The following is a 25,772-nucleotide window of genomic DNA, read 5'->3' as shown; positions in this document are numbered from 1 at the left end:
GGGACAAATTCTTCTCTTCCACCCCTCCCAACCTCCTCAACATTTACATCGACACAGACCCCTTCAACAACCTCATGTGCCCTCTTTCCACCTCTTTAAAAAAACAAATTCATCTCCTCTAAACACACCTTTTGTGCCTCCCCAACCCTTATCTCTGCCATTCACTGCCTCCTTCCCATCACGCTCGTCAATGACCCTTCCAATGCCTACTTTGCTTTCCTCTCCTAGCACTGCATCCCTCTCTACTCCTTCAAATACACCTACAACTGCTTCTTTCTATTATGCAAATTCATTGTTGACGTTGACAATTTACAAACATTTAAGGTGGTATCTCATATGGCGCCTCCTGCAAAAATACAAAAGACCATAAGGAAGTGCCATCTTAGATGGTGCCTCCTCCTACCTACATGGAAAGAGAAACCCTTGCAAGTAAATAGTTTTTTTCCTACACTTGTCTATTTTCTAAATAATGCTTGTTTTTTCAAAAAGCCAAAACATTTTTTTTTGTTGTTCAATGGATAATTATATTTTGGATCTCTATATTGAAAGTCACTATTACTTAATTTCAATGAAAATCAATGTGCTTTTAGAGACACATGGGGGGCATAAACAAAGATATAGTAAAGTATGAATTTAGATCGAAGTTTAGATATAAAACAAGAAGGCACGTAATTAGGATTTGAGAGCTCTTCATCAAATTCATTTAGGTCATGGTGACAATTAAAAAATAAATCTAAATAGTAGTTGTTAGAAAATTCCTTTGCAGAAATGTTGACAATCGTTAACTCATTGGCAAGTGCACCAAATTGTCACAATTAATAAAGTTACTTGGAAGTTCGAGTGTCAAATCCACAGCGACTTTGTTCGTACTTAGATTTGTGCAAACCCAATTTTCAAGCAATAGAAGAGATAAGGAATGAATAATTGTAAAATTTAAAGAAAGTAAAAGATAAGAAGGATATATAAGAAATTTAAAATAAAAGATTAAGAGATAAGATACAAATTTAAATAGATAAGATATTTAAAGATAAAAAACTAGAAGATAAAATAGATAAGAAATTCAATGTAAAAGATAAGAAAAGTAAAAGATAAAGATGATGATAAAAAGATGAATTCAGCATGCAACAAATATGTTAGGGCCTAGCATGTCTAAACTACTTGTGAAGCAATGCTAATGATTTTCTCTATCTAATGTTATCCCATTTTTCACTCATATCTACTATGACACTCTATCTTTGGTTTCCTGCATGAAGAGCTTAATTTCTCTATTTTTCTCTCCCAAATTTCTTTGCAAAGATAAAAACATTAAATTGCATTAAGATTAAAGATGCATAAAATAGTATAAACAAATATCAATCTATTTCAAGCAATGATTTCATTTAGATGCTCTTTCCCATTTCTTAGAAAATAATCATTTTTCAATGTATTACCCCCTAAATAGTACATGAGTATGGGTGATCAAACCATAATCAATAAACAATGAAGCACAAAAAAGAGCAATAAAAATGGGATTGGTTTAAATAGACAATAAGATAAAATTACATTATAGAGTTGGTCTGTCAAGCTCCCAACAATGGGGGTTTAGCCTCTCATTACCATGAAAGGCTTTAATTTACACTTTAGGAGCTGTTGTGGATAGAAGAAGGGAAGGGAAAGAAAAAGGAAGAGAAGGGGATAATAGACATAGAAAGAGGGTTTCCCCTATTTGAGATACTCTGGCTCAGGATTTATTCATTAGAGAGTTCTGAGTCTCCGTGTGTGTTTCTCCTTTGCTTCCTACTCCTTTTATAGGTCTACGGTAGCTTAAAATTCATGCGACATCACACTAAGTGGGCCTTTTGAGCTTAGTGTGTATGGCGGTGATCATGCGCTTTGTGCGGGATTCACACTAGGCGTGCCTTTGGGTTTCTTCATGGGTCTTCTTGCGTGCTAAGCGAGCTGTCCCAATATTCAACTTTTTTCTTCAAGTTTTTCATCAATTTTCCTCCAAAACACTTGCAATTTTCTTCTTTTGAATCTTGCTGGTAAAAAATTAACATGATATTCAATTCCTCATTAAACCCAAATTTTGTTGTTATCAACAATACTACAAGAAAAATGACTTGTACCTACAAACAAAATCTGTCACTAGAAGTCCAAAATCCATAGGTAGATGTATAAAGGATTTTGTCCTACAGACATTTTGGACGTCAACTTTGAGGAGGTATATAGTGACAACTAATAGTCTGTCACTATAGGCTTTACCTACGGATATATTTTTCCCTACATTCAAATTTGACTATCACTATAGGTAACACCTACAATTTCAAATGTGTAGATAAAAGATACTAATTTATACCTATAATCTCTAACTGTAGGTAAAAGTCAATTTACTTGTACCTACGGTCTTTTGTAGGTAAATACCATATAATAATAATAAAACTAGTTCCTAATTACACTCTTTGTTGATTATAATTTTTAATTAAATATATTTTTTTCTTTGAAAAAATAATATAATTGAAAGAAGGATTGTTGAAACTTAAAATACAAGAAACCACCAACAATTTATGCACTTGAAAGTTGGAACTTAAACATTATTTCCTATATCTTTTGTTTGAATTTTTTGTGTACTTGGATTTCACAAGTCAATGGGTAATGACAATCAACATTCTTTCACATTCCTCTGTTGCGGCAGCTGCAATCTCTTCAGGTACCATCCCTCCTTTATTAATCCACTCTGCCAGCTGTCAGAAATAAGTAAATTATTAAGAAAGATTAAATCATAAATTAGTAAATAAGTAGTGACCACAGTATGTACCAAAGGAGCAAATTGATGTGAAGATTGGGCAACATTTCTTGCTTCATCGTAATAACCAGACCTCAAGCAAAAATATATTTGTTACCAAAATAAATAAATAAAATAATGCAAGCTTAGCCCATCATCAATATTGATTTCAAGAAACAAAAAAGCAAGTATATATATCAGTGAACTGAGCCAGACCAAGGAAAAATACATCAAAGAAAATAAATAATCTAGTATAGCTAATTTTATAATCAGATAAAGCATCTAAGACCTGCTGCCATGTGGTATCAACAAGAGGCAGCCGCCGAGCATTGCCAGCATCAAAATCCAGTACACCATAATCCCTCAACCGAATCTACACAGCAATAACTAAAATAAGAAGTCTTTTGAGAATTAAATGCATGGCATTATCTATAAGACACATTTTTCAAAATGAGACAAACCCAAAGGAAGGCACGGATTCTTTGCAAATTCCCAACACCAACACCAAGAGCAGCCTACCATTAGATAAAAAAGCAAGCAGAAATTAAGTGTTGATAACAAAAACAAATTCATGCTTGCTCTCTTATATGAATTATGAAACAAAGAACAGCAGATATAAACAAAAAAAAAAAATTGAGAGAAGGTTACAAAGTATTTCATTATTTCTTGAAGCATGTCCCTCAAAACCATGGCATGCAAACATAAGAAATTCAAATGTGTTGTCTTATATTAATAAAGAACAACCAATGGGAAGCAATAGTCCACAAAGTTTGACAAAGTTATTCTCAAAAGGATCCCTCAAAAGCATAGCATGCAATTGCAGGGACTCAACAATCAACAAAGAAAGAATTAACAAAAAAAAAAACATAAAGTACTAGAAAAATTATCAGCAGACATTAGTTTCATGTCTAAAATGAAGAGTCAACATGATACTGAATTAAAAATTCAAAACATTAGTTTCATGTCAATTAATGTTTGATCAATAAAGGCTTGACCAGACTCCCTTGCTTTATTCAGTTTTTTCACTACCTCAGCATAGACAGATGCCTTTTTCTCCGCAATAGGTCTGCCAGTCAGAGGAACAATCTCCATGCTAGGCATACCAAAAGAGACTTGTGAAGTAGAAGACACAAATGCAAGCTGACCCGGGAGGGTACCCACGTTGCTGTTAGCAGCAATGAGAAATTTTAACAGAAAGAGTAAATAAGGATTACAAAGAAGGTTAACTTCACCCAAAAAGGAGATATACTCATTAACAAAGACACATAAATAAAACAAAAAAATAACAATTAAATAAACAATTCTATTAGTGCAATAAATCTATCCAATCCCTTTGTCATAATCAAGTCCTAAAAGGCATAAAAATCTAAAGGTATTTTTTATTCAAGGCATTTTACTACAATTTAACAAATAAAAGAAAAGCAAATATAACTATATAGGACAGATTTATTATTTTCAGCAATGCAAGGGAAATGTAAAAACACATCAAATATGCTAAAAAAAAAATGGTTTACTAATACTATGCCAAGGATTCTTAGCCAAGGCCTATTGCAAAAGATATCTCCAGTAAAATATGAAAAGAAACCAAACCTCTAATTACAAGAAGATAATAGAAAACATAATCAAGGATTATACCATAAAAGGCATCATTACACTAACCTCTAATACTTTCATCATATAATCATTGAAACTCCTGAGATTATCCTTCTGATGAACATATGTATGCATTATTGGCCTGATGAACAAACAAGCAAAATGTCCAAATTAGACCTTGTTGCTGAGGTAATTTTTTTTTAATGTTTAGTTAAAATCTCAAGGGCTTATATTATAGACCTGGCCAGGCACAAACACTTTGCCCTCATACTCAACGGGAGGAAATGGGCTCCCACTTGCAAAAATGGCACTTCCCTGATGGTGATACACAAGAATAAGGGAACAAACAAAAACACATATGAATAAACAAAAATTGACTCTGATAGTTCATTTTTCAATCAAGCCAAAGAAGAAGGGTGTTCACAAAATACATAAAAAGTAGCTTACCAAAACAAAGCAAGCAACACATATAGTTGAAATTCAAATAAAGAAACAAATATATTGTAAATGAAATTTATAATACATACACATGCTTCAATGGGGAACCAAAACTAAATCACTAATTAACATTATCTTTCCAATACCTTGCCTTCATTTACATAAAATATTTAAAAAGGTAGAAGGAAAAAGTTGAAAAGGAAAACATGCAATTTCTTGATGAAATTTGAGGAGCCAAGTTTAGATGAGAAAAGGAGTCATATATTTTTGTTGAAATTGCTACAAATTTCTAGAATATTCTTAAATATAATATGTATGAAAATAGTAGAATATCCTAGAACTATAGAATATGGTAGAACAATCTAGAACTATAATGTGTATGAATATGGTAGAACAATCTAGAACTATAAGTCTATGTATAAGATAGAAGAATCTAGAACTAAAATTATACTAATCTATCATGAAAACTCTAGAAAGACCTAAAGTAATGTAGAAACATTCACCACCATTGAGAGGTTGGTGACTTGAGCCTATAAATAGGCAATTGGTATGTTGTAATTGATCAATCCAAGAAATCAATGACATAGCCTTCTTTCTAAAACAATTCTCTAAAACTATCAACTATCAACTATCAACTATCATCTAACCAACTACCAACAGTGGCATCAGAGCTACGTTCGGTCATACATTGGGCGTAGTTATATTACCTACCTACCATTCCAAAATCCTCCCAACTACTTCAAAAATTTCCTTTGTACTATTAACCCACTCTAATAATATTTTTTCTAAGCTATGGATAACACTACTTAATCGTCAACTATTTCTGTCCCTATCTTCAATGGTGAAAATTATGATTTCTGGCATGTTAAAATGGAAACATATTTTTCATCTCAAGATTTATGGGACATAGTAGAAGAAGGCTTCACCATTCCTGCGGATACTTCAGCTCTTAATGCATCTCAAGAAAAAGAGTTGAAGAAAAATAAACAAAAAAATTCAAAGGCGTTGTTCACCTTGCAACAAGCGGTGACTGATCCAATTTTCCCAAGAATTATGGGAGCTAAGACTGCCAAAGAAGCGTGGAACACATTGCAGGAGGAGTTTCAAGGAAGTGTTAAGGTACATGCCGTTAAACTTCAATCTCTAAGAAGAGATTTTGAACTATTGAAGATGAAGGAGTCCGAGACAGTTAAAGATTACTATTCTAAAGTTAAAGGAATAGTTAATCAAATGAGAGCTTTTGGGGAAGATATTCTTGACAAGAAAATTGTTGAGAAAATTCTAATTACTATGCCCCAAAAGTTTGACCCAATCGTGACAACGATTGAGGAAACCAAAGATCTGTCCACTCTATCAGAGACAGAACTTGTGGGCTCTCTTGAAGCATATGAGCAAAGACTGTATATGCATAAAGAAGATACAATTGAAAATGCCTTCCCGTCAAAGTTTAAATTTCAGCCCCAAAACAAAGAAAATAGAGGAAAGAAAAATTATGGAGAAACTTCCAAAAGAAGAGAAGGCTCTAGGAATTTCCTTAAGAACAAAATAGATAAAAATCCTTCATGCAATATATGCAAAAGGCAAGGTCACGCAGAGAAAAATTGTTGGTTCCGTAATATGCAACAATGCAACCATTGCAAGAAGTTCGGGCACGTAGAGAAAAATTGTCGCAACAAAAATAGGCATCAAGCCAATATCACAGAGGAGCATGATCAAGAACAATGTACGTTTTACGCCACTCAATACTCAATAAAAGAAAAGGGAGGAAACTGGTACTTGGATAGTGGATGTAGCAATCACATGGACAAGGATGAGACTATTTTCAAAAGTATTGATGAGTCTGTCAAAGTCAAAGTTCGACTGGGAAATGGAAGTGTGGTTGAATCAAAAGGCAACGGCACTGTCATGGTGAAGACAGATAAAGGTACGCGACTCATCCATGATGTCTTACTAGTTCCCAGCCTAAAAGAAAATCTTCTAAGCATTGGCCAAATGATGGAGAGAGGCTACACACTTCACTTTGAAGGAGGTGTATGCAAAATCTTAGACAACAAAAATAAAAGGTCTGAGATATCCCAAGTAAAGATGAATAAGAGCAATAGCAGCTTCCCTCTAAATTTAAAATATGCAATAAACATTGCCATGAAGGTACAAGTTGATGATTCATGGCTATGGCATCGAAGATTTGGCCACTTCAACTCACATGCCTTGAAGTTGTTACATGAGAAGAACATGATGAGAGATCTTCCAAGCATAAAGGAGAACAATGAAGTGTGTGAAGGATGTCTTCTTGGTAAGCAACACCGATTTCCTTTCTCAACAAGTGGAGCATGGAGAGCGAAAGATCTATTGGAGCTGATACATATGGACGTTTGTGGACCAATGAGGACGCCATCACATGGGAACAATAGGTACTTCATACTCTTCATTGATGACTTCTCTAGAATGACATGGGTATATTTTCTAAAAGAAAAATCAGAAGTCCTTGGAGTATTCAAAAAGTTCAAGGCCCTTGCTGAAAATCAAAGTGGAAAACGGATAAAAGTACTAAGAAGTGATCGCGGCAAAGAGAACACCTCTCGCGAGTTTGAAAGATTTTGTGAGGATGAAGGCATTGAGAGACAACTTACAGTCGCATATTCTCCTCAACAAAATGGAGTGTCCGAGAGAAAGAATCGCACAGCTATGGAGATGGCTAGATCGATGCTCAAGGAGAAGGGACTACCTAACACATTCTGGGCTGAAGCAGTCTACACTGCTGTTTACATACTCAACAGATGTCCAACTAAGTCTGTAAAAGACAGGACTCCAATTGAAGCTTGGAACGGGAAGAAGCCATCAGCAAAGCACCTAAGGGTCTTTGGATCTATATGCTACATTCATATTCCAGACGTGAAGAGGCACAAGCTTGAAGACAAGACTATACGAGGTATCTTCCTTGGGTATAGCAATATCTCTAAGGGCTACCGTGTCTACAACTTGCAAACTAAGAAACTCGTCATCAGTCGAGATGTTGAAGTTGATGAATATGCTTCATGGAATTGGGATGAAGAAAAAGTGGAGAAGAACGTTCTTATACCCGCTCAACTACCTCAAGAAGAAGATGAGGAAGAAGACCCAGGTGAACCACCTTTACCTCTATCACAACAACAAGATCAAGAACTATCATCACCAGAGTCTACTCCAAGACGAGTAAGATCTTTGGTGGACATATATGAAACCTGTAACTTGGCCATACTTGAACCTGGAAGCTTTGAAGAAGCGTCAAAGCAGGAAGTATGGGTCAAGGCAATGGAAGAAGAGATACAGATGATCGAGAAAAGCAACACATGGGAGTTAGTAAATCGTCCCCATGGAAAAGATATCATTAGGGTTAAGTGGGTCTATAAGACAAAGCTCAACCCTGATGGCACCATACAGAAACACAAGGCGAGGCTAGTAGCTAAGGGTTACTCACAGCAACCCGAAATTGACTACAATGAGACATTTGCACCAGTAGCTTGTCTTGATACCATAAGAGCTCTAATAGCTCTTGCGTCACAAAAAGGATGGAGTATCCATCAACTAGATGTCAAATCAGCCTTCCTTAACGGCGTACTTGAAGAAGAGATCTATGTGGAGCAACCACAAGGATTCGTGTCTGAAGGCAAAGAAAACAAAGTGTTAAAATTAAGAAAAGCACTCTACGGTTTGAAGTAAGCACCTCGAGCATGGTATAGCAAAATCGATCAGTATTTCATGGATCAAGGATTCAGGAGGAGCAAGAGTGAGCCTACACTTTACATCAAGTCTCAAGCTACACGGCCTGACATAATGTATGCTACAAGTCTTCTATCAAGATTCATGCAAAGCCCAAGTCAAATACACTTTGGAGCAGGAAAAAGAATTTTGAGGTATCTACAAGGAACAAAAGAGTTCGGTATATGGTATACTACCGAAACCAACTCAGAACTACTTGGCTACACCGACAGTGATTGGGCAGGTTCAGCAGATGACATGAAGAGTACCTCTGGCTATGCTTTCTCACTAGGATCAGGAATGTTCTCTTGGGCATCGAAGAAGCAAGCTACAGTAGCACAATCAACAGCAGAAGTAGAGTACGTGGCAGCTGCTGAAGCAACGAGTCAAGCTATATGGCTTCGTAGGATACTTGAAGACATGGGAGAAAAACAAGATAAGCCTACTAAAATCAACTGCGACAACAAATTAGCAATTGCAATGGCGAAGAATCCAGTTCATCACAACAGAATAAAACACATAGCAATCAAGTATCACTTTATCAGAGAAGCTGAAGCAACTAAAGAGATCAAACTCGACTACTGTAGAACAGAAGATCAAATTGCAGACATATTCACGAAGGCTTTGCCAAGACCAAGATTTGAAGAATTACGAGCTATGCTCGGAGTCACATGAATTTGCATCACGGAGGAGTGTTGAAATTGCTACAGATTTCTAAAATATTCTTAAATATAATATGTATGAAAATAGTAGAATATCCTAGAACTATAGAATATGGTAGAAGAATCTAGAACTATAATGTGTATGAATATGGAAGAACAATCTAGAACTATAAGTCTATGTATAAGATAGAAGAATCTAGAACTATCATGATACTAATCTATCATGAAAACTCTAGAAAGACCTAAAGTAATGTAGAAACATTCACCACCATTGAGAGGTTGGTGACTTGAGCCTATAAATAGGCAATTGGTATGTTGTAATTGATCGATCCAAGAAATCAATGACATAGCCTTCTTTCTAAAACAATTCTCTAAAACTATCAACTATCAACTATCATCTAATAAACTACCAACAATTTTCTATTTCTACCTAGACTTGCAGCTTATTGAACACATCTTCCAAATAAAATATCTATGTAAAAACTAAGGTAATTATGCTATATATAATATATACCACTTCAGCTGTCCGAGCATTAGTTATATCTTAGACCAAATACGAAGCAAAAATGCCTAATCTTATCCCATATCAGCTGCTGCAATAAAACCTCCTTAAGGATATGAGTTATACTCCAACCAAGTGCCCCAAACCCCTAAGTGTTTTGTGCAATAAAATTTCACAAAACACTCCGCAACTAATTGCTTATGTTTGAATAAATTCATCACTCTTACTATGCATATAAATTCAATTTATCACTATTGATAAGCGAAATTGAAACGAACACGCGCCGGCCGCAGCATGGCCGCGGACTCACCGTGATCCGCCTCCCGCTGCCTTCCATATCTCACCGAGCGAAGGAGACCTCCGCCGCTGCCACTCTACGCCGCACCGAGCGCAGGAAAAGCCTAAATCCGGTGAGAATTTTCCCGCGAAAAAATGGGGGATTTAGGGTTTGGAGAGCGTCGGTCGCAGAGTGCTTACTCTAACTCTCTTCGAGTTCAAGTTTTCTATCTTGTTTTCACATTTTTGGAAGGGAAGCGGAAGAAAATAAAAAGAAAAAGAAAAATAGAGAAAAAAATATTTAACAAATTGGAAGTTGAAACTAAACGTGAAGGAGATGATAAAGTTTATTGGTGCTCTCTTTAATTTTTTGAAATACGCTTTTGATTTTTTAGGTGACCATTTTCAGAATTTGGTATGCCAACGACATGGGATATGCATAATTCGGAATGAAATGAATAATTAGTTTTCATTTTATACTTTTTTATTTTTTATTATTACATCTTTTATTTTCTTATTTTATATTTTTCTTTGAAATTATATTTTTATTTTTATTTTTTTCTATTAACACTTATCCAATCCAACCAAAAGTTATTTATAAACGGTTACAACATTATATATTTGTAGGAATGTGTTATCTATACTCTTGGTTCTAAATTCATCATTAAAATAAACAGTGATAGAAATACAAAAAAAAAAAAATATATATATATATATATATATATATATATATATATATATATATATATATAATTAAAAGATACTTATGTCTATAGTTATTCATATGTAGGTATAAGTTACATATATCCATAATTTTAAATCTAAAAATAAATAGTGTCCAAATTAAACACTTATAATGATTGTCATTGAAAGTGTATGTAGGTATATAACGAATTTCTTGTAGTGAGTTTTACCTACACTAATCAACCATAGATATAATTTTTTTTTTAGTTTTACCTACATAAAATAGTTGTAGGTAAAAGTGTAAAGAATTTACCTACATCAAATAATGGTAAGTACAAGTTATTAAGTTTTATCTACATTCATTCATTGTAGATAGAAGTATTTTTGAGTTTTACCTACACTAATTTATGACTGTAGGCAAAAGAAGTCCGTAGGCATAAATTATTTTTCTTGTAGTAAATCTACAAAAGCATTTTGTAATTTTAGTTATTCTTGTCTTTTCAACAAAACAAATTCATATGATATCATCAAATATAACTAGCAAAAAATACCTTACCAATATTCTTCAAATGATAATGTTGTGAAATTACACTAAATCAACGAAAGCTCAAAGGTTCCTAGTATGATCTGCATATCAACTAAAATCCACAACATGTTTAAAATTCACAATTATTTTCATTTATTGCTCTTTTTTATTCTATAAATCAAATCCCAATGAACAAGGACCTAAAACAGAAATATCTAACTTTGTTCACAGTTGCTAATTCACTCTTAATGGAAGCAGAATCATAAACAAGAAATGAAAAAATAGGGTGAATTTTAGAACTTTTAGGGAAGCTAGGTAGCATTCATTAGTAGAGGTCATACTAAGACATTCACTCACAATATGTTGTCAGCTTGCAAATTCTTTCAATGACACATTCAAAGACTAACTCTTGCCCATAATTCGGCTACAGTAATTCACAACTGGATACTGATTTGGAAAACAACATTACAAAACTCAACATTCACCACTTCAGAAAACTCCAATTCTAAATTCTTACCTCATATCAAGCCTTGGAATTCGAGAGCATGAAAGGTGACTAGGGCCTTGATGCTGAAGCATGCAATGAAGAAGATGTCGTGATTCGCAATTTTACTCTCAATGGATGAAAAAACAATGGTTGTGAAACCAAAATCTCTAAAAACAATTGACAAATGAGAAATGACGCATGGAAATAAAGGGATTGTGTTTGCAAAATAAAAATCCCTAAAAATAAAGGGTAAAATTACAATTGAGGCACAAAAATATCACTTGAAAAAGCATGGTGAGGGTGGCCTCTAAAGGGTGCTCCATTGTGGACGAAGACAGAAATGAGAAAATAAGACTTTGAATAAGCGCAAACGGCGGTGGTGAGGGAGCTCCACTATGAATCAGGCTCAGTTGCAGTGGCGATGGTGGCATTGTGAGGGAGTTTCTCTTTGTGTCTTAGTAGTAGCGAACAATGGGGATTCAAGAGAAGCAACGAGAGAGAATGAGTGAGAGAAGAGCGCGACTCAGAGTGAGTGTACTTAATGGATTTTCTTGAGCGACAAAGTTTTTGGAATAGTTTAACATATAATCTTTCAAAAAAACTAACATCCTACAACCTTTAAGAATGGTAGTTTTATAAAAATAATGCTTTTATTTATAAAAATACATCTCATTTTTCTAGAATGGTAGTTTTATAACTTTTCTAAAAAAATCTTCTAAAGTCTCTTTGTTGCACTAGTGTTACTTTTACCGACTTGTTCAAACTTTTATTGTATAATTTTTTATACTATGTTTTATGGATTCGAAATGCATGCTAATTGTGTTTTTATTTTTTAAAACTTTTGTAGGAACTCCAAGAAATCATGGACTCAATTTTGGGAGTGGAAATTAAAAAAAGCAAAAAATCCAACCATGAAGGTCCAAACAAAATCAGCTACCTATCTGATGTCATTATTGGTCGCATTCTCTTCTTTCTACCAAATAAAGACACAGTTCGTACTAGTATTTTATCCAAAAGATGGATGTAGCTCTTGACATTCATCACCAAGCTAGAGTTTGAGGATGGAGACACATTCTGCCGCAAAATTAGGATAAGGAAAGCCTCCTTTTAAAACTTTGTGGATAAAGTACTACTTCGTCTGAAGAGTTCAATCATCAAGATTTTCTATCTTTTTTTTTTTACAAAGACTTATTTTAATTGCTGTGTTGATTAAAGGATACTTAACATTATAAATCAGAGAGTCAATAAACTTTTTATCATTTGAATGACAACACAGGATATCTCCACATATTCCCTCTAGAATTCCCCTTTCTTAGAGAAATTGAAACTAAAAATTTATGATTTTCTTGTCAAAGTTAACATTCTCACCTTTGTTTGTCTTTCATCCCTCACTATCCTCAACTTGTCCTCAATCACGTTCATTTCTGGCTTGGTGACACGCAAAATCTCACCATTAATTGAACTTCCTAGTTCTTAGAGAGTGTGAGATAATAATGAGTAGATGGTGAGATTTTGAGTGTCATCAAAAGGGTAAAAGATAAACATGATTGTGGACAACTTGTGGACAATGAGGGATGAAAGACAAAGAAAGGTGGGGACGTTAACTCTAGCAGGAAAATCATACATTTTCACCTCTAATTTCTCTAAGAATTGGGAATTCAGAAAGGAATGTGTGGCAATGTCTTGTGTAGTCATTGAAATGACATAAAGATTTTTGAATTTCTGGATTCTATTTATAAATTTATATATCCACTGATCAACACCGCAATTATTATAACTCTCTGTAAGAAAAAGAGAAAAACTCTAGATGATTGAACTCTCTTCAAATGAAGTAATACTTTATCCACAAAGTTATAAAAGGGGGTTTCCTATATCCTAATTTTGTTGGCAGAATATGTCTCGATGCTCAAACTCTAGCTTGGTGATGAATGACCAAAGGTATATTCATCTCTTGGATAAAACACTAGTACGATCTGCTTCTATAGTTGGTAGAAGGAAGAGAATGCAACCAATAATGACATCAGGTAGATCGCTGATTTTGTTTGGACCTTCATAATTGAAGCTTTTGCTCTATTTAATTTTACCTCGCAAAATTGAGTCTATGATTGCTTGGAGTTTTGGCAAAAGGTTAAAAAAATAAAAACACAATTAGCATGCATTGCCAAGCCATAAAACAAAGTGTAAAAATTGATACAATCAAAGTTTGAATTTGTAAGAGTAAGTTCATATGTAACACCTGCATTGTATCCATTTATTAGTCAAGGGGGTACCAATGCACGCTTTCCCTTTTAAAGAATCAAATGTTAATATCTACAATGTGTATATTTTAACCCCTGTCATTAATTGTTTTTACTCTTTTTGCGATAATAATTATTATTTTTTACTTTTTCAGAAATTAAATTTTAAAAAAATCAGACAAAATCTCATTAGTGAAGAACGTACCATGGGGAGGTGGTCGGTAGAAATTTGCTAATGGATGGAACCTTTGACACACGAGAAGAGGCTAAGCAGAAACTCACAAACGCTACCAAAACCTAAGGCACCATACATACATACATATATATATATATATATATATATATATATATATATAGAGAGAGAGAGAGAGAGAGAGAGTGGGTGAGTGATTTAGAGAGAGACAAAGGATTTGATCCTATTGAGTGAGAGGAGTGAAATGAAAGATGTCAATATAAAGATGTCAATAATGGCTACAATGACATTATTAAACCTCATTATTCTTCTCCCAATAACTAATAATAAATTTTTATTTAAAATATATTTTATATTAAATGTCTCACTAATTAATATACTTCATTTGGTCCTTAATTTATAACACCATTGACGGGAATTGATGGTCCTTCTATAAGGCTTTTTACAAAAATGGAGCATGTTTTCATTATTTGCCCTTATAAAAATACTATAAGTATCTATTATTTTATTTAAGTGATGTATAATACTCTTAGACAGTATTGCTTTTACATCAATGAAAATAAGTCAACGACTACTAACAAGGGTAAAATTGGTATTAATAAAAAATTAAAACCCCATAAAACCAACTAATTTACCTATTTTTATTGATTGGTCCATGTAATTTTATTACAAATGTCTTATCCTAATGTATTAAATAGTTGAAAAATAACATAATTTGAAACAAGTTATCGAAAGAGTCCTTATTTTGGGAAGAAAAAAGTGTGTCAAAACTTTCTTACTTTATATTACATCCATTTCATATTATATGATGTATAAGATTTTTGACACATGCACTTTTGTCATACATTGTGTTTTGGTACTTTTTATAGGTATTGAAGTTTCAATTTATTATACATTCTATTTATGGAGAAATTACATATCTTACTAAGTTTGATTGCGATAAATAAATATTTTTTTAATTATTTATAATTATTAAGTATGTTTCAAATTTATTGATTACAAAACTAATGCAAAGCCAGACATCTAAATTTAATTTAGCAATTGAATTTTTTGGTTGTTAATTCATAATCAAGGACAATATGAATTGCAATAGAAATGTATTTGTCACTATTTAGCGATCAAAATGGTAACTACCCTATTTTTCCTAAATATTAAATTATTAAATTTTTCAGTAAATTTTTTTTATCATAATGTAGCCATCAAGACATAGGACTTTCCAGAATTATATTTTCAAATAATTTAAATTAAAATTAGCGAATGAATTAGAGATAGATGTTTGGTGGTTGTATTACTCTTAAGTCAAGAAAAGAGACAACCACCGTCCCCAAAATAGTTTATAATAGTGACCAATTACATCTGGATAGTGACTGACAAAAACTTCAAAAGCTAATGGTTTAGTAACTTGGGTTTTTGGGACCATATTTTTAGCGACCAATTTATCAATTGATTTTGTCAGCAGCTGAATGGCATTTTTTGTGTTATAGCCTTCTCAAGGTACTTGATTGTTAGATGAAAGATAAAAGCCTTGAAAAATATATCAATGAAACATGGTCTGCCCTACATGAGGAAGGTTGGGGTGCTTATGTCTTAAAAAGAAAATCAAAGGCTTGAAGGCATAGGCTTGATGGAAAAGTTGAAAGAATGGAATTAGCACCATTTTGGGAACCTATAGAAGAGGTATCAAGAGATAGAGCTAAATATGAATGATCTTGATAGACGACAGGAGGCAGTTCAATTAAGTGAAGAGGAGTTTCAAGAAAGAATTTACCAGAATTGTTTTGGGAGGCAATAGGGTAATGAGTTGTTGCTAAGACAAAAGTCAAGAACTGTTTAGAGAGTAACATAAAATTATTCCATACAATGGTGCATTGGAGAAAAAGGTAATATACACACTAGTGCAAAGATGGGATTTTAGAGTAGCTTTTTAAAATGATTATAAATGCACCATTCTAGAATAAAATGCAATGACATTTTTGAAAATAAAGACTTTGTTTTTAGAACGGTTGTAGGGAAACCATTCTTAATATCTTCACACATAACAAAACTCTAAAAGTACATATTTGCACTTTGCTCTTACTCCCTTCTCCCTCGTGTGCTCTACTCTCACAGTGTCTCCCTCATCGCTCTTACACTCCTTTTTTTGCCCACTGTTATTCTTCCACCAAATTGTTGTCACTTCGACTGTCTTCCTTGCACTCCATCCCTTAGCGCATTGGGAAATCCTAGAAGAGAAAATAAGGAAAAATAAATTTTACCGACTTGTTCAAACTTTTATTGTATCATTTTCTATGCTATGTTTTATGGATTGGAAATGCATGCTAATTGTGTTTTTATTTTTTAAAAATTTTGTAGGAACTCCAAGAAATCATGGACTCAATTTTGGAAGTGGAAATTAAAACGAGCAAAAAATACAACCATGAAGGTCCAAACAAAATAAGCTACCTACCTGATGTCATTATTGGTCGCATTCTCTTATTTCTACCAAATAAAGATGCAGTTTGTACTAGTATTTTATCCAAAAGATGGATGTAGCTCTTGATATTCATCACCAAGCTAGAGTTTGAGGATGGAGACACATTCTGCCGCAAAATTAGGATAAGGAAAGCCTCTTTTTACCGACTTGTTCAAACTTTTATTGTATCGTTGTTTAGACTATGTTTTATGGATTGGAAATGCATGCTAATTGTGTTTTTATTTTTTAAAACTTTTGTAGCAACTCCAAGAAATCATGGATTCAATTGGGGGAGTGGAAACTAAAAAGAGCAAAAAATCCAATTACGAAGGTCCAAACAAAATCTGCTACGTACCTACTTTTATTATTGGTCACAATGTCTCCTTTCTACCAACTAATGAAGCAGTTTGTACCAGTGTTTTATCCAAGAGATGGATATACCTCTTGACATTCATCACAAAGCTAGAGTTTGAGGATGGAGACACATTCTGCCGCAAAATTACGATCAGGAAAGCTTCCTTTTATAACTTTATGGATAAAGTATTACTTCGTCTGAAGAGTTCAATCATCCAAAATTTCTCTCTTTTTCTTACAAAGAGTTATTAGAATCACCGTGTTGATAAGAAGATATTTAACATTATAAATCAGAGAGTAAATAAACATTTTATCATTTCAATAAGAACACAAGATATCTCCACACATTCCCTTCAGAATTCCCCGTTCTTAGAGAAATTGAAACTAAAAATGTATGATTTTCTTGCCATAGTTAACATTCCCACCTTTGTTTGTCTTTCATCCTTTACTATCCTCAAGTCATCCACAATCACCCTTCTGATGACAATCAAAATCTCACCATGAATTGAACTTCCTAGTTCTTAGAGTGAGACAATAGTGAGTACATGATGAGATTTTGAGTGTCAAAGACAAACATGATTGTGGACAAATTGAGTTCAATGAGGGATGAGAGACAAAGAGAGGTAGGGATGTTAACTCTAGCAGGAAAATCATACATTTTCACCAATTTCTCTAAGAATTGGGAATTCCAAAGAGATTGTGTGGCAATGTCTTGTGAAGTCATTGAAATGATATAAATTTTTTTGATATTCCATATCCAATTTATAATATTATATATCCACTTATCAACACGACGATTATTATAACTCTCTGTAAGATAAAGAGAGAAACTTTTGATGATTTAACTCTCGTCAGGTGAAGTAATACTTTATCCACAAAGTTATAAAAGAGGGTTTCCCATATCCTAATTTTTTGGCTGAATTTGTCTGTATGCTCAAACTCTAGCTTTGTGATGAATGTCCAGAGGTATATTCATCTCTTGGATAAAACACTAGTACTAATTGCTTCTTTAGTTGGTAGAAAGAAGAGAATGTGACCAATAATAACATCGGGTAGATCGCTGATTTTGTTTGGACCTTCATAATTGAAATTTTTACTCTTTTTAATTTCACCTCCCCAAATTGAGTATATGATTGCTTGGAGTTCAGACAAAAGGTTAAAAAATAAAAACACAATTAGCATGCATTGCCAAGCCATAAAACAAAATCTAAAAATTGATTTTATCAAAGTTTGAATTGGTAAGAGTAAGTTGATACGTAAGACCTGCAGTGGATCCATTTATTAGTCAAGGGGGTACCAATGCACCCCTTCCCTTTTAAAGAATCAGATGTAAATATCTACCATGTGTATATTTGAACCCCTATCTTTAATTTTTCTACTCTTTTTGCGATAATAATTATTCATTTTTATTTTTTCAATAGATTGTCTACCTTGACTTGGGATTCTATCTGCCAATGCATAAGATACCCCATCATTCTAAGGACATTTTCTTGTGGCCAAATTTTAAACGAAAAACTAAATCTCAAGTAATGGATAACAGAGGCACAAATAATGGAAAACCAATCGTCAAAATGTCCAAAATAATCAGCAATTGAAATTTAAAAAAATGAGACCCAAAATCTCATGAGTGAAGAACATACCATGGGGAGGTGGTTGGTAGAAATTTGCTATTGGGTGGAACCTTTGACACATCAGAAGAGACTACACAGAAACTCACGAACACTACCAAAACCTAAGGCACCATAGAGATAGAGAGAGAAAGAGTGAGAGAGAGAGAGAGAGAGAGAGAGAGAGAGAGAGAGAAAGTGAGTGAGTGAGTGATTGAGAGAGAGAGGGGGTTTGATCCTATTGAGTGAGAGGAGTGAATGAAAAATGTCAATATAAAGAGGTCAATGATGGCTACAATCAGAAAGAGATGTAACTAATTAACATAAATTAAATTTTATTTTAATTACATAAAACAGTGAGGCTTGACTAGTTTGTATGACTTTTTTTTCAAAATAAGAAAAAGATGTTTTTGATTAGTAAAAGAAGTAAATTTTATTTTAACTAAATAAAACAATCTGGTGTGACTAGAATCACTTCAGGAAAGTCAAGGTCAAACTTATCAGTGTCACCATTTAACATGGTTTTTATTGTCTACTTGATATGGAATATTTATTTTGACGATCAACTGAACCGTCAATGGTGAAAATAGTCAGTCTTAAGTCAATAATATATTTTAGAACAATCTATTTTTTGTATTTAGTTTTAAAAGTATTTCAATATATGATTTTAGCATTTTACTTATCCATATAAATTGAAGAAAGTGTTAGGATTTTTTTTTATAATAATTCATACATCTTGTTCAACCAGCTGACCTAGGTCCCTTAACTTTAGCATTTTACATTTTATCTGTGTAAGATTTTATTTCAATTTTTTTTATTGTTTTTGTTGACTTCCACCAACACAAAAGATGTTAATAATGATGTCATCATGAAAGGAATATTATAAATAATACCTGGGTATGCATATGAATACTAATTAATGGTTTTGAATTTGAATTAATATTAGATATGCAATTGTGTAATTAAATATGCAAAAAGAAATATGTGTCACACATAATAGTTGTGTGCAGCTCGAATAAGATTCCTTTCAATGAAAAATTAATGTAGTTTGAAAAAAAAATCATATAAAGAAGATCTCATTCAATAAATTAAGTATTTAATTGCTTGCACTATTTTTTTAATGTAACTTTTAGAAATGCATGAATACAATCTTTCCCCCTTATATATTATTAATTTAATTATAATATCATGTATCTAGACCCAACATTCAATCAAATGTTTCTATTTAATAGGCACACAACTTTTTGTGTCTGTGCTATACATGAAATTTTTTATATTGGATGTGGATCATAATTATTATTAAAATTATAATTTATATTTTTGTAGATATATTTTAAAATACATTTTGTAATTAAATATCATTGATGGAAGATAAGCAAATAATTATTTAAATATTCTATATTGACTATTTTTAATTGGATAAAATATATATTTTATGTTTAGTTAAAAATTTAATTCTTTAATTGAATTGATTTTATTTTATATATATATAATAATTTTTTCCTGTATAAATATTAACGCCTAATAAATTTGGATAAATGAATACATAATCGCCGATTAATGAAAAAACTGAAGTCAAATATTCATTAATGACATTATTAAACCCCATTATTCTTCTCATAATAACTGATAATAAATGTGTATTTAAAATCTACTTTCTATTAAATGTCTCACTAATTAATATATTCCATTTGGTCCTTAATGTAAGACACTATTGAGAGGAAGTGATGGTACTTCTATAAGGTTTTTTACAAAGATGGAGCATTTTTTTTCGTTATTTGCCCTTCTAAAAATACTATAAGTATCTATTTTTTATTTAAGTGATGCATAATGTTCTTAGACTTTATTGCTTTTACATCACCGAAAATAAGCTAATGACTACTAACATGAGTAAAATTGCTATATTAATAAAAAAATTAAAACCCCATAAAACCAACTAATTTATTACCTATTTTTATTAATTGGTCCATATAATTTTGTTACAAATGTCTTATCCTAATGTATTAAATAAATAAAAAATAACATAATTCGAAACAAGTTATCCAAAAAGTCCTTATTTTGGAAAGAAAAAGTGTGTCAAACCTTTCGTACTTTATATACCATCCATTTCATATTATATGACATATAAGATTTTGACACATGTATTAAGAAATGAAATTATTATCTTGAATTTCATAAAAACAAATACTACATTTTGACACATGTAGTGTAAAATTGCACTATAGTTGTTGCTTATAAATAGTACTAAAGTAGTATAATGCAACTTCCTAATAAATCTTTTATCTAATCTCTAATTAATCATCTAATAACAACTATTTTCATGAAGGTATTTCACAGGAAAAAAATAATTAATGCTTCATTAGATTTGTAAAATGACAACTAATTTAGAACATTTTTTTGTGTAAAAAGAGTCATATAATATGAAACGGAAGAATTTTATAACAGGTCAAGGGAAACTAAACTTCAATAAATGAATACATAATAATTCTTGGCATGTTTGATATGTACATATTTGGGTAAACGACATAAAATAGGAAAAACAAACAAAACATGGTAGACCTATTTCACTTTCTTCCCTAAAATAATCATCATATGAAAATTCAATAATAGCAAAAGAGAAATCTTTCTTCGATGAGAATAACTTTTATTTTTAATTAATCATCAATTCTCCTAACCAATGGTTGGTAAGGTAGAAACAAGTTTGATGAGTCTGGCTCCAATACTATAGTTGTCTATACCTTATTCTAGTATAAAAGAAAAAAAATTACTAATCAAATTAATAATTTAAATTATATTTGAACAATTGAACTTGGATTTTCAATATTGATTAATTAAAACTATTGACATTGTGTAATAATTAGGTGTTTCTTATTTGTTTTTGCGTTTAGAAAATAATTAATTCTCATAATTTTTTTATTAGAAAGCACATGTTATAATGTAAAGTTACAGTTAAATTGTAATAAAAAAAATACATTTAAATTATGCTTAAAAATTTAAAGTTAATTTTTAAAATCAATTCAATTGAATTTTACAACAATCATATCCCTTAAAAATTTAGTGAACTACATTTGGGTAATGTAAAAAATTTCAATTTTCATTATGCATAAATAGTTATATAGAGCTATAAATGTTGGCAATAATATAATATATAATGCATTCTTGGTGTGAGGTTTGGCAATAATTTGTTGTCTTATACAAAACATATATATGAGACAAACCAACATCTCTAATGGTGCCACCCAAAGGGCAAAAATGGGATGACACTTCCTATTATGCAACTTCATTGTTGACATTGACAATTTATAAGAATTTAAGGTGGTATTTTAGATGGCGCCTCTTCCAAAAGGCAAAAGACCACGAGGAAGTGCCATCTTTGATGGTGGGTCCTCTTGCCTACATAGAACAAGAAACCCTTTCAAGTAACACCAAATTATAAATTAAGTAATACCAATAAATATCTTGTAAATGATATATAATGTCAAGCATTGATCAATGCATTATTTTTAAATTCTTAAAGAGTATCTTGTCCATTCCTTGCAAATTGTTGTAATTTTCTCTAATTCCAATGGTGTTCCATCACTAAGTCTGCAACATGTAATATAAACACAAGTTAATCACATTGAATAATGAAAAGTGTAATTACTAAAAATGTCAAAGTAAACAAGTACATTTTATAATTAAAATTTTAATATTGAAACTTGTTAAAGTAAACTAGTATATCATGTTCCATTTATTCTTCAAACCCCCCATGAATATGGTACACATCCCATGCATGACATAATATTCGAATTTGTTGGGGGGTTGAAAAAACAAAGTCAAATAGTCTTCTTGGCAATATCCATACTCGAGTTTATTTGTATTAGGTTACAAGTAAATCTTTAAATATAGTATAATAGCCACACTCAGCCTCTGGATTGAATATGACTCTAAATGCAATATGAAATATAGTTAATCTCATAATTACAAAGTTACAAAATATACCCAATAAGATTGAAGCATTGATTAAATGACTTACCTTTATGTCAATCCAGTAGGTGCAATTAAATTTTTACTCTAGGGGGGATTACCATGGAATATGTTAAATTCCTTCATAGCACTAGTTAAAAGAAATATGCATGTATATTATAAGATCAAAATATCCATGTGTATCCATACTAAGAATATAGTAATAGTGTTACAAATTGAAACTTAACTTGTTAGCTGGGAATTCGATGTTAATTTCAAGCATCTTATGCAAGGAACAATGATGTGGTCAAGGTGGGTGCTGAAGAAGTTTGAGATGCTAATGCTCAAGTTTCTTTTCCCACTTTAGAGGTTTAGTGTATGGAGAAAGCCCTCAACACCTTCATTTCATAGCCGAGAAATCTTGTGAAGCCTATTTCGCACGAGGTATTTACTTAAGTTATATTTATTTGTATAAAGAAATTCTTATATATATTGACAAAAACTCTTTACGAACATTAACTTATGTTATTTATTAACTAAATAAGATTCATAAACATGACCAAAGAAACATGTTGAATTTGTTCATAGGTTGAATCCCATTGGTGATCCCTTAGCTGATTTGTCTAAGAATTTGCTTGACCTTCAGACAAAGCCTTTTCAAGTGTCATGGGATGCAACTACATTTGGGGTTCACAATGATTATTTTCCCTTATTCTTAGAGTTAAGTGTTGTAAGTGAAATAATCTCAAGCCAACAATGTTTGAACATCTCTATATTATTGTTGTGGACAATGTAAGTATATTTTATTAGAAGGTTTTATTAACTAATTACTTATAATATAATTAACAATTTCCATTTGTTCAAACACAAATTGGTTTCTGAATGAGTTGTCAATAAACTTGGGTCATAGTTTTGTGTGTGGATTCCTAGAGTCTCAATCCAAACACAATGCAAATGATAGATGTGATGAATCTCAACTTTAAATTCAAAATGGTTGAAGGGATCACAAAGAGAGATCAACTTACGAGCTTACTTGAATCCGTCAGTAAAAGTCAACTAATGCATTTAAATAATGTTTGCATGATCACTAATTATTATTCTCCTATGTAAGGGCATTTGGCAACACCTTATTATCCAACCTGAATTCTCAATTAATGTGATGCTTGGTATTCAACTTTTATTTATCAGAATTTTTTTCATGCTAAGTTTGGGGAGAAAGAACTATACAAATAAGTTACATCATTTTATGTAAAGCTAGAACAGTGTGCCCATGCAAAAAAGAGAAAGAGAGAGAATAAAAGGGAGGGAGTGGAGTGGGGTGGGGGGTGGGGGAATCAATGGGCCCTTACTGCACAGAATGCTGACATATGTAAGTGTAAAATGGTGGCTGGACAGATTTTATATTACTATCAATTACCTTCCTTGATAAGGACTTATGTGATTCTGGTTTCATTTTATGTAATTTAAGTGTACCACAAGTATTGGGTGCAGTATTATTGCATCTTCATTGACTGATGGAAATGTATCTAGTAAAAGAATTCAAATAGAAAATTAAATATAGCTTTCTTTCATTTTATTTGGTCATTTACCTCGGCTAATTCTCTTTGTAATCTCTGCAAAATGTTCTTTCTTTCAGATTCATGGTGAAACAGAATTGGTAACATCATCAAAACGCCCAGTTCCATAAAGGCTCTTACTCTTGATATTGATTGATTACTCAATGAGAAATGAGTAGGATGCACTAGTAGTTTACTAATTAGTAATTACCAAAAAATATAACAATACTTGTTAGATTATATGGAAAAATATTTACCCATGTCACATATCATGGAAGGTTCTGTTTGTGATGTTTCATTTCTTATATCTTGCAGTGTGTGGTACTGCTGCTTTACAAGATTTATGGGAGGCTGGAATCATCATATTCCACCGCCACACCCAACTCCGTGGTTTTTTTTCAGTACTAGAAACAATTTTGTTTGAGGTAGATAAAAATAACGTAGATGACAAAGTGCTTCTTTGAGTATTTAACACAAAAACAATTTTGTTCTGAGTTTAGATAGAAATTATATAGATAACAATGTGTTTCTTTGAGTATTTAAATTTGAGACATCTTTATTAAACTGAATCAATCTCTTATATTTTCTTTTTCTCCTTTTGTGAAGCATCAAGAGAAACAATCTCTTTGTTCTTTTCAGAACCAATGGTCTAGTGTTCTTTGGTATAGTCTCAAGAGCCATGACTCTAGAAGTGTTATCAACAGGGGTTGCCGGGAACTACAATGGTGCCTTACAAGTGGTACATATTTTATTTGTTAAAGTTGTTTAACATACTATGGAGTTATGCTAAAGAAGCAAATGAACCATTTTTTTCCGCGCATATAGATGACAGCAGAACTACAACTACCCACACCACTTGTGCCAACTCGTGAGAGTTATTTTGTAAGGTATTGTAAGCAACATGCAGATGGGACTTGGGCTGTTGTGAATGTTTCTTTGGATAATTTGCGCCCAAGTCCTTCAGCCAGATGTAGAAGAAGGCCTTCTGGCTGCCTAATTCAAGAAATGACAAATGCCTATTCAAAGGTACGAGACACTAGTATAATAAGAATTTAATACTTGTATACTGCCAAGAGTAAAATTATCATCTAATTATAAATTATCTAGTATGATAAATTGTAATTAGATAACATTTTCAGTACTTGTATACTTGTATTTACTGATAGAGGTGTTCACAATCCGAAAAAAAATTTTAACTTATGATAAATTATAAATTATCTAATATGATAAAATTATAAATTATCTAATATTATTATTTTGTTCTTTTATATAAATTTTAACTTATGATAACAAGTGAGTTTGTTTAATCTTAAAAAAATAATTTTAAATAAACACATTTTTTTAATAAAGAAATAAAATTTCGTTATTATAAGGAAAAAAAACTGTAGCATTCCTTAAAGTCTTTGATGGTGAGAATTTTGTATCTTAAAATTAACTTTTTTATTCTTCTTACTATGATATAAATAGTGATAACAAACCAAGAAGGGAGAAAAAGCATGATGAAGCTGGCTGAAAGAATGGTGATAAGCTTTTGTGCTGGAGTGAGTGCTTCCACTGCTCACACATGGACAACACTCTCAGGGACAGGTGCTAATGATGTAAGGGTTATGACTTGAAAGAGTGTGGATGACCCTGGAAGACTCCCTGGCATTGTTCTCAGTGCTGCCACTTCTTTTTGGCTTCCTGTTCCTCCTAAATGAGTCTTTGACTTCCTCCGTGACGAAAACTCTAGGAATGAGGTATGTGCAAAAATTCCAA

At 32.2% G+C, this 25,772-nt stretch overlaps 1 protein-coding gene across 2 annotated transcripts; it reads right to left on the bottom strand.

Moving 5' to 3' along the window:
• Window positions 1–1,513: 1,513 nt before the first annotated feature.
• LOC112999579 (nuclear pore complex protein NUP93A-like) lies at window positions 1,514–4,475 on the bottom strand. Of its 2 annotated transcripts, none has more exons than XM_041010083.1 (6): window positions 4,424–4,475; window positions 3,794–3,929; window positions 3,226–3,279; window positions 3,054–3,137; window positions 2,611–2,723; window positions 1,514–2,021 (listed from the first exon to the last, which is right to left on the bottom strand). In XM_041010083.1, exons 2-5 carry the CDS (start codon window positions 3,863–3,865, stop codon window positions 2,625–2,627), a joined length of 309 nt encoding a protein of 102 aa, XP_040866017.1. In that variant the 5' UTR covers window positions 3,866–3,929; window positions 4,424–4,475; the 3' UTR covers window positions 1,514–2,021; window positions 2,611–2,624. The 2 variants fall into 2 exon arrangements, with proteins under 2 accessions (XP_040866017.1, XP_040866018.1); XM_041010084.1 differs by having other exon boundaries at window positions 2,611–2,716.
• Window positions 4,476–25,772: the final 21,297 nt, after the last annotated feature.

Source organism: Glycine max, chromosome 15 (genome assembly GCF_000004515.6).
Source record: "Glycine max cultivar Williams 82 chromosome 15, Glycine_max_v4.0, whole genome shotgun sequence".
Classification (NCBI taxonomy): domain Eukaryota; kingdom Viridiplantae; phylum Streptophyta; class Magnoliopsida; order Fabales; family Fabaceae; genus Glycine; species Glycine max.
This window is presented reverse-complemented; position numbering and strand designations above follow the sequence as displayed.

Excerpts from the sequence above, each read along its gene's own strand:
- LOC112999579 (XM_041010083.1), bottom strand. The coding sequence starts at position 3,865 with ATGCCTAGCATGGAGATTGTTCCTCTGACTGGCAGACCTATTGCGGAG. Across the intron at positions 3,280-3,793 it reads AGGCATCTGTCTATGCTGAG|GCTGCTCTTGGTGTTGGTGT; the intron begins GTAGTGAAAAAA and ends ATCTAATGGTAG. Across the intron at positions 3,138-3,225 it reads GAATCCGTGCCTTCCTTTGG|ATTCGGTTGAGGGATTATGG; the intron begins GTTTGTCTCATT and ends ATTGCTGTGTAG.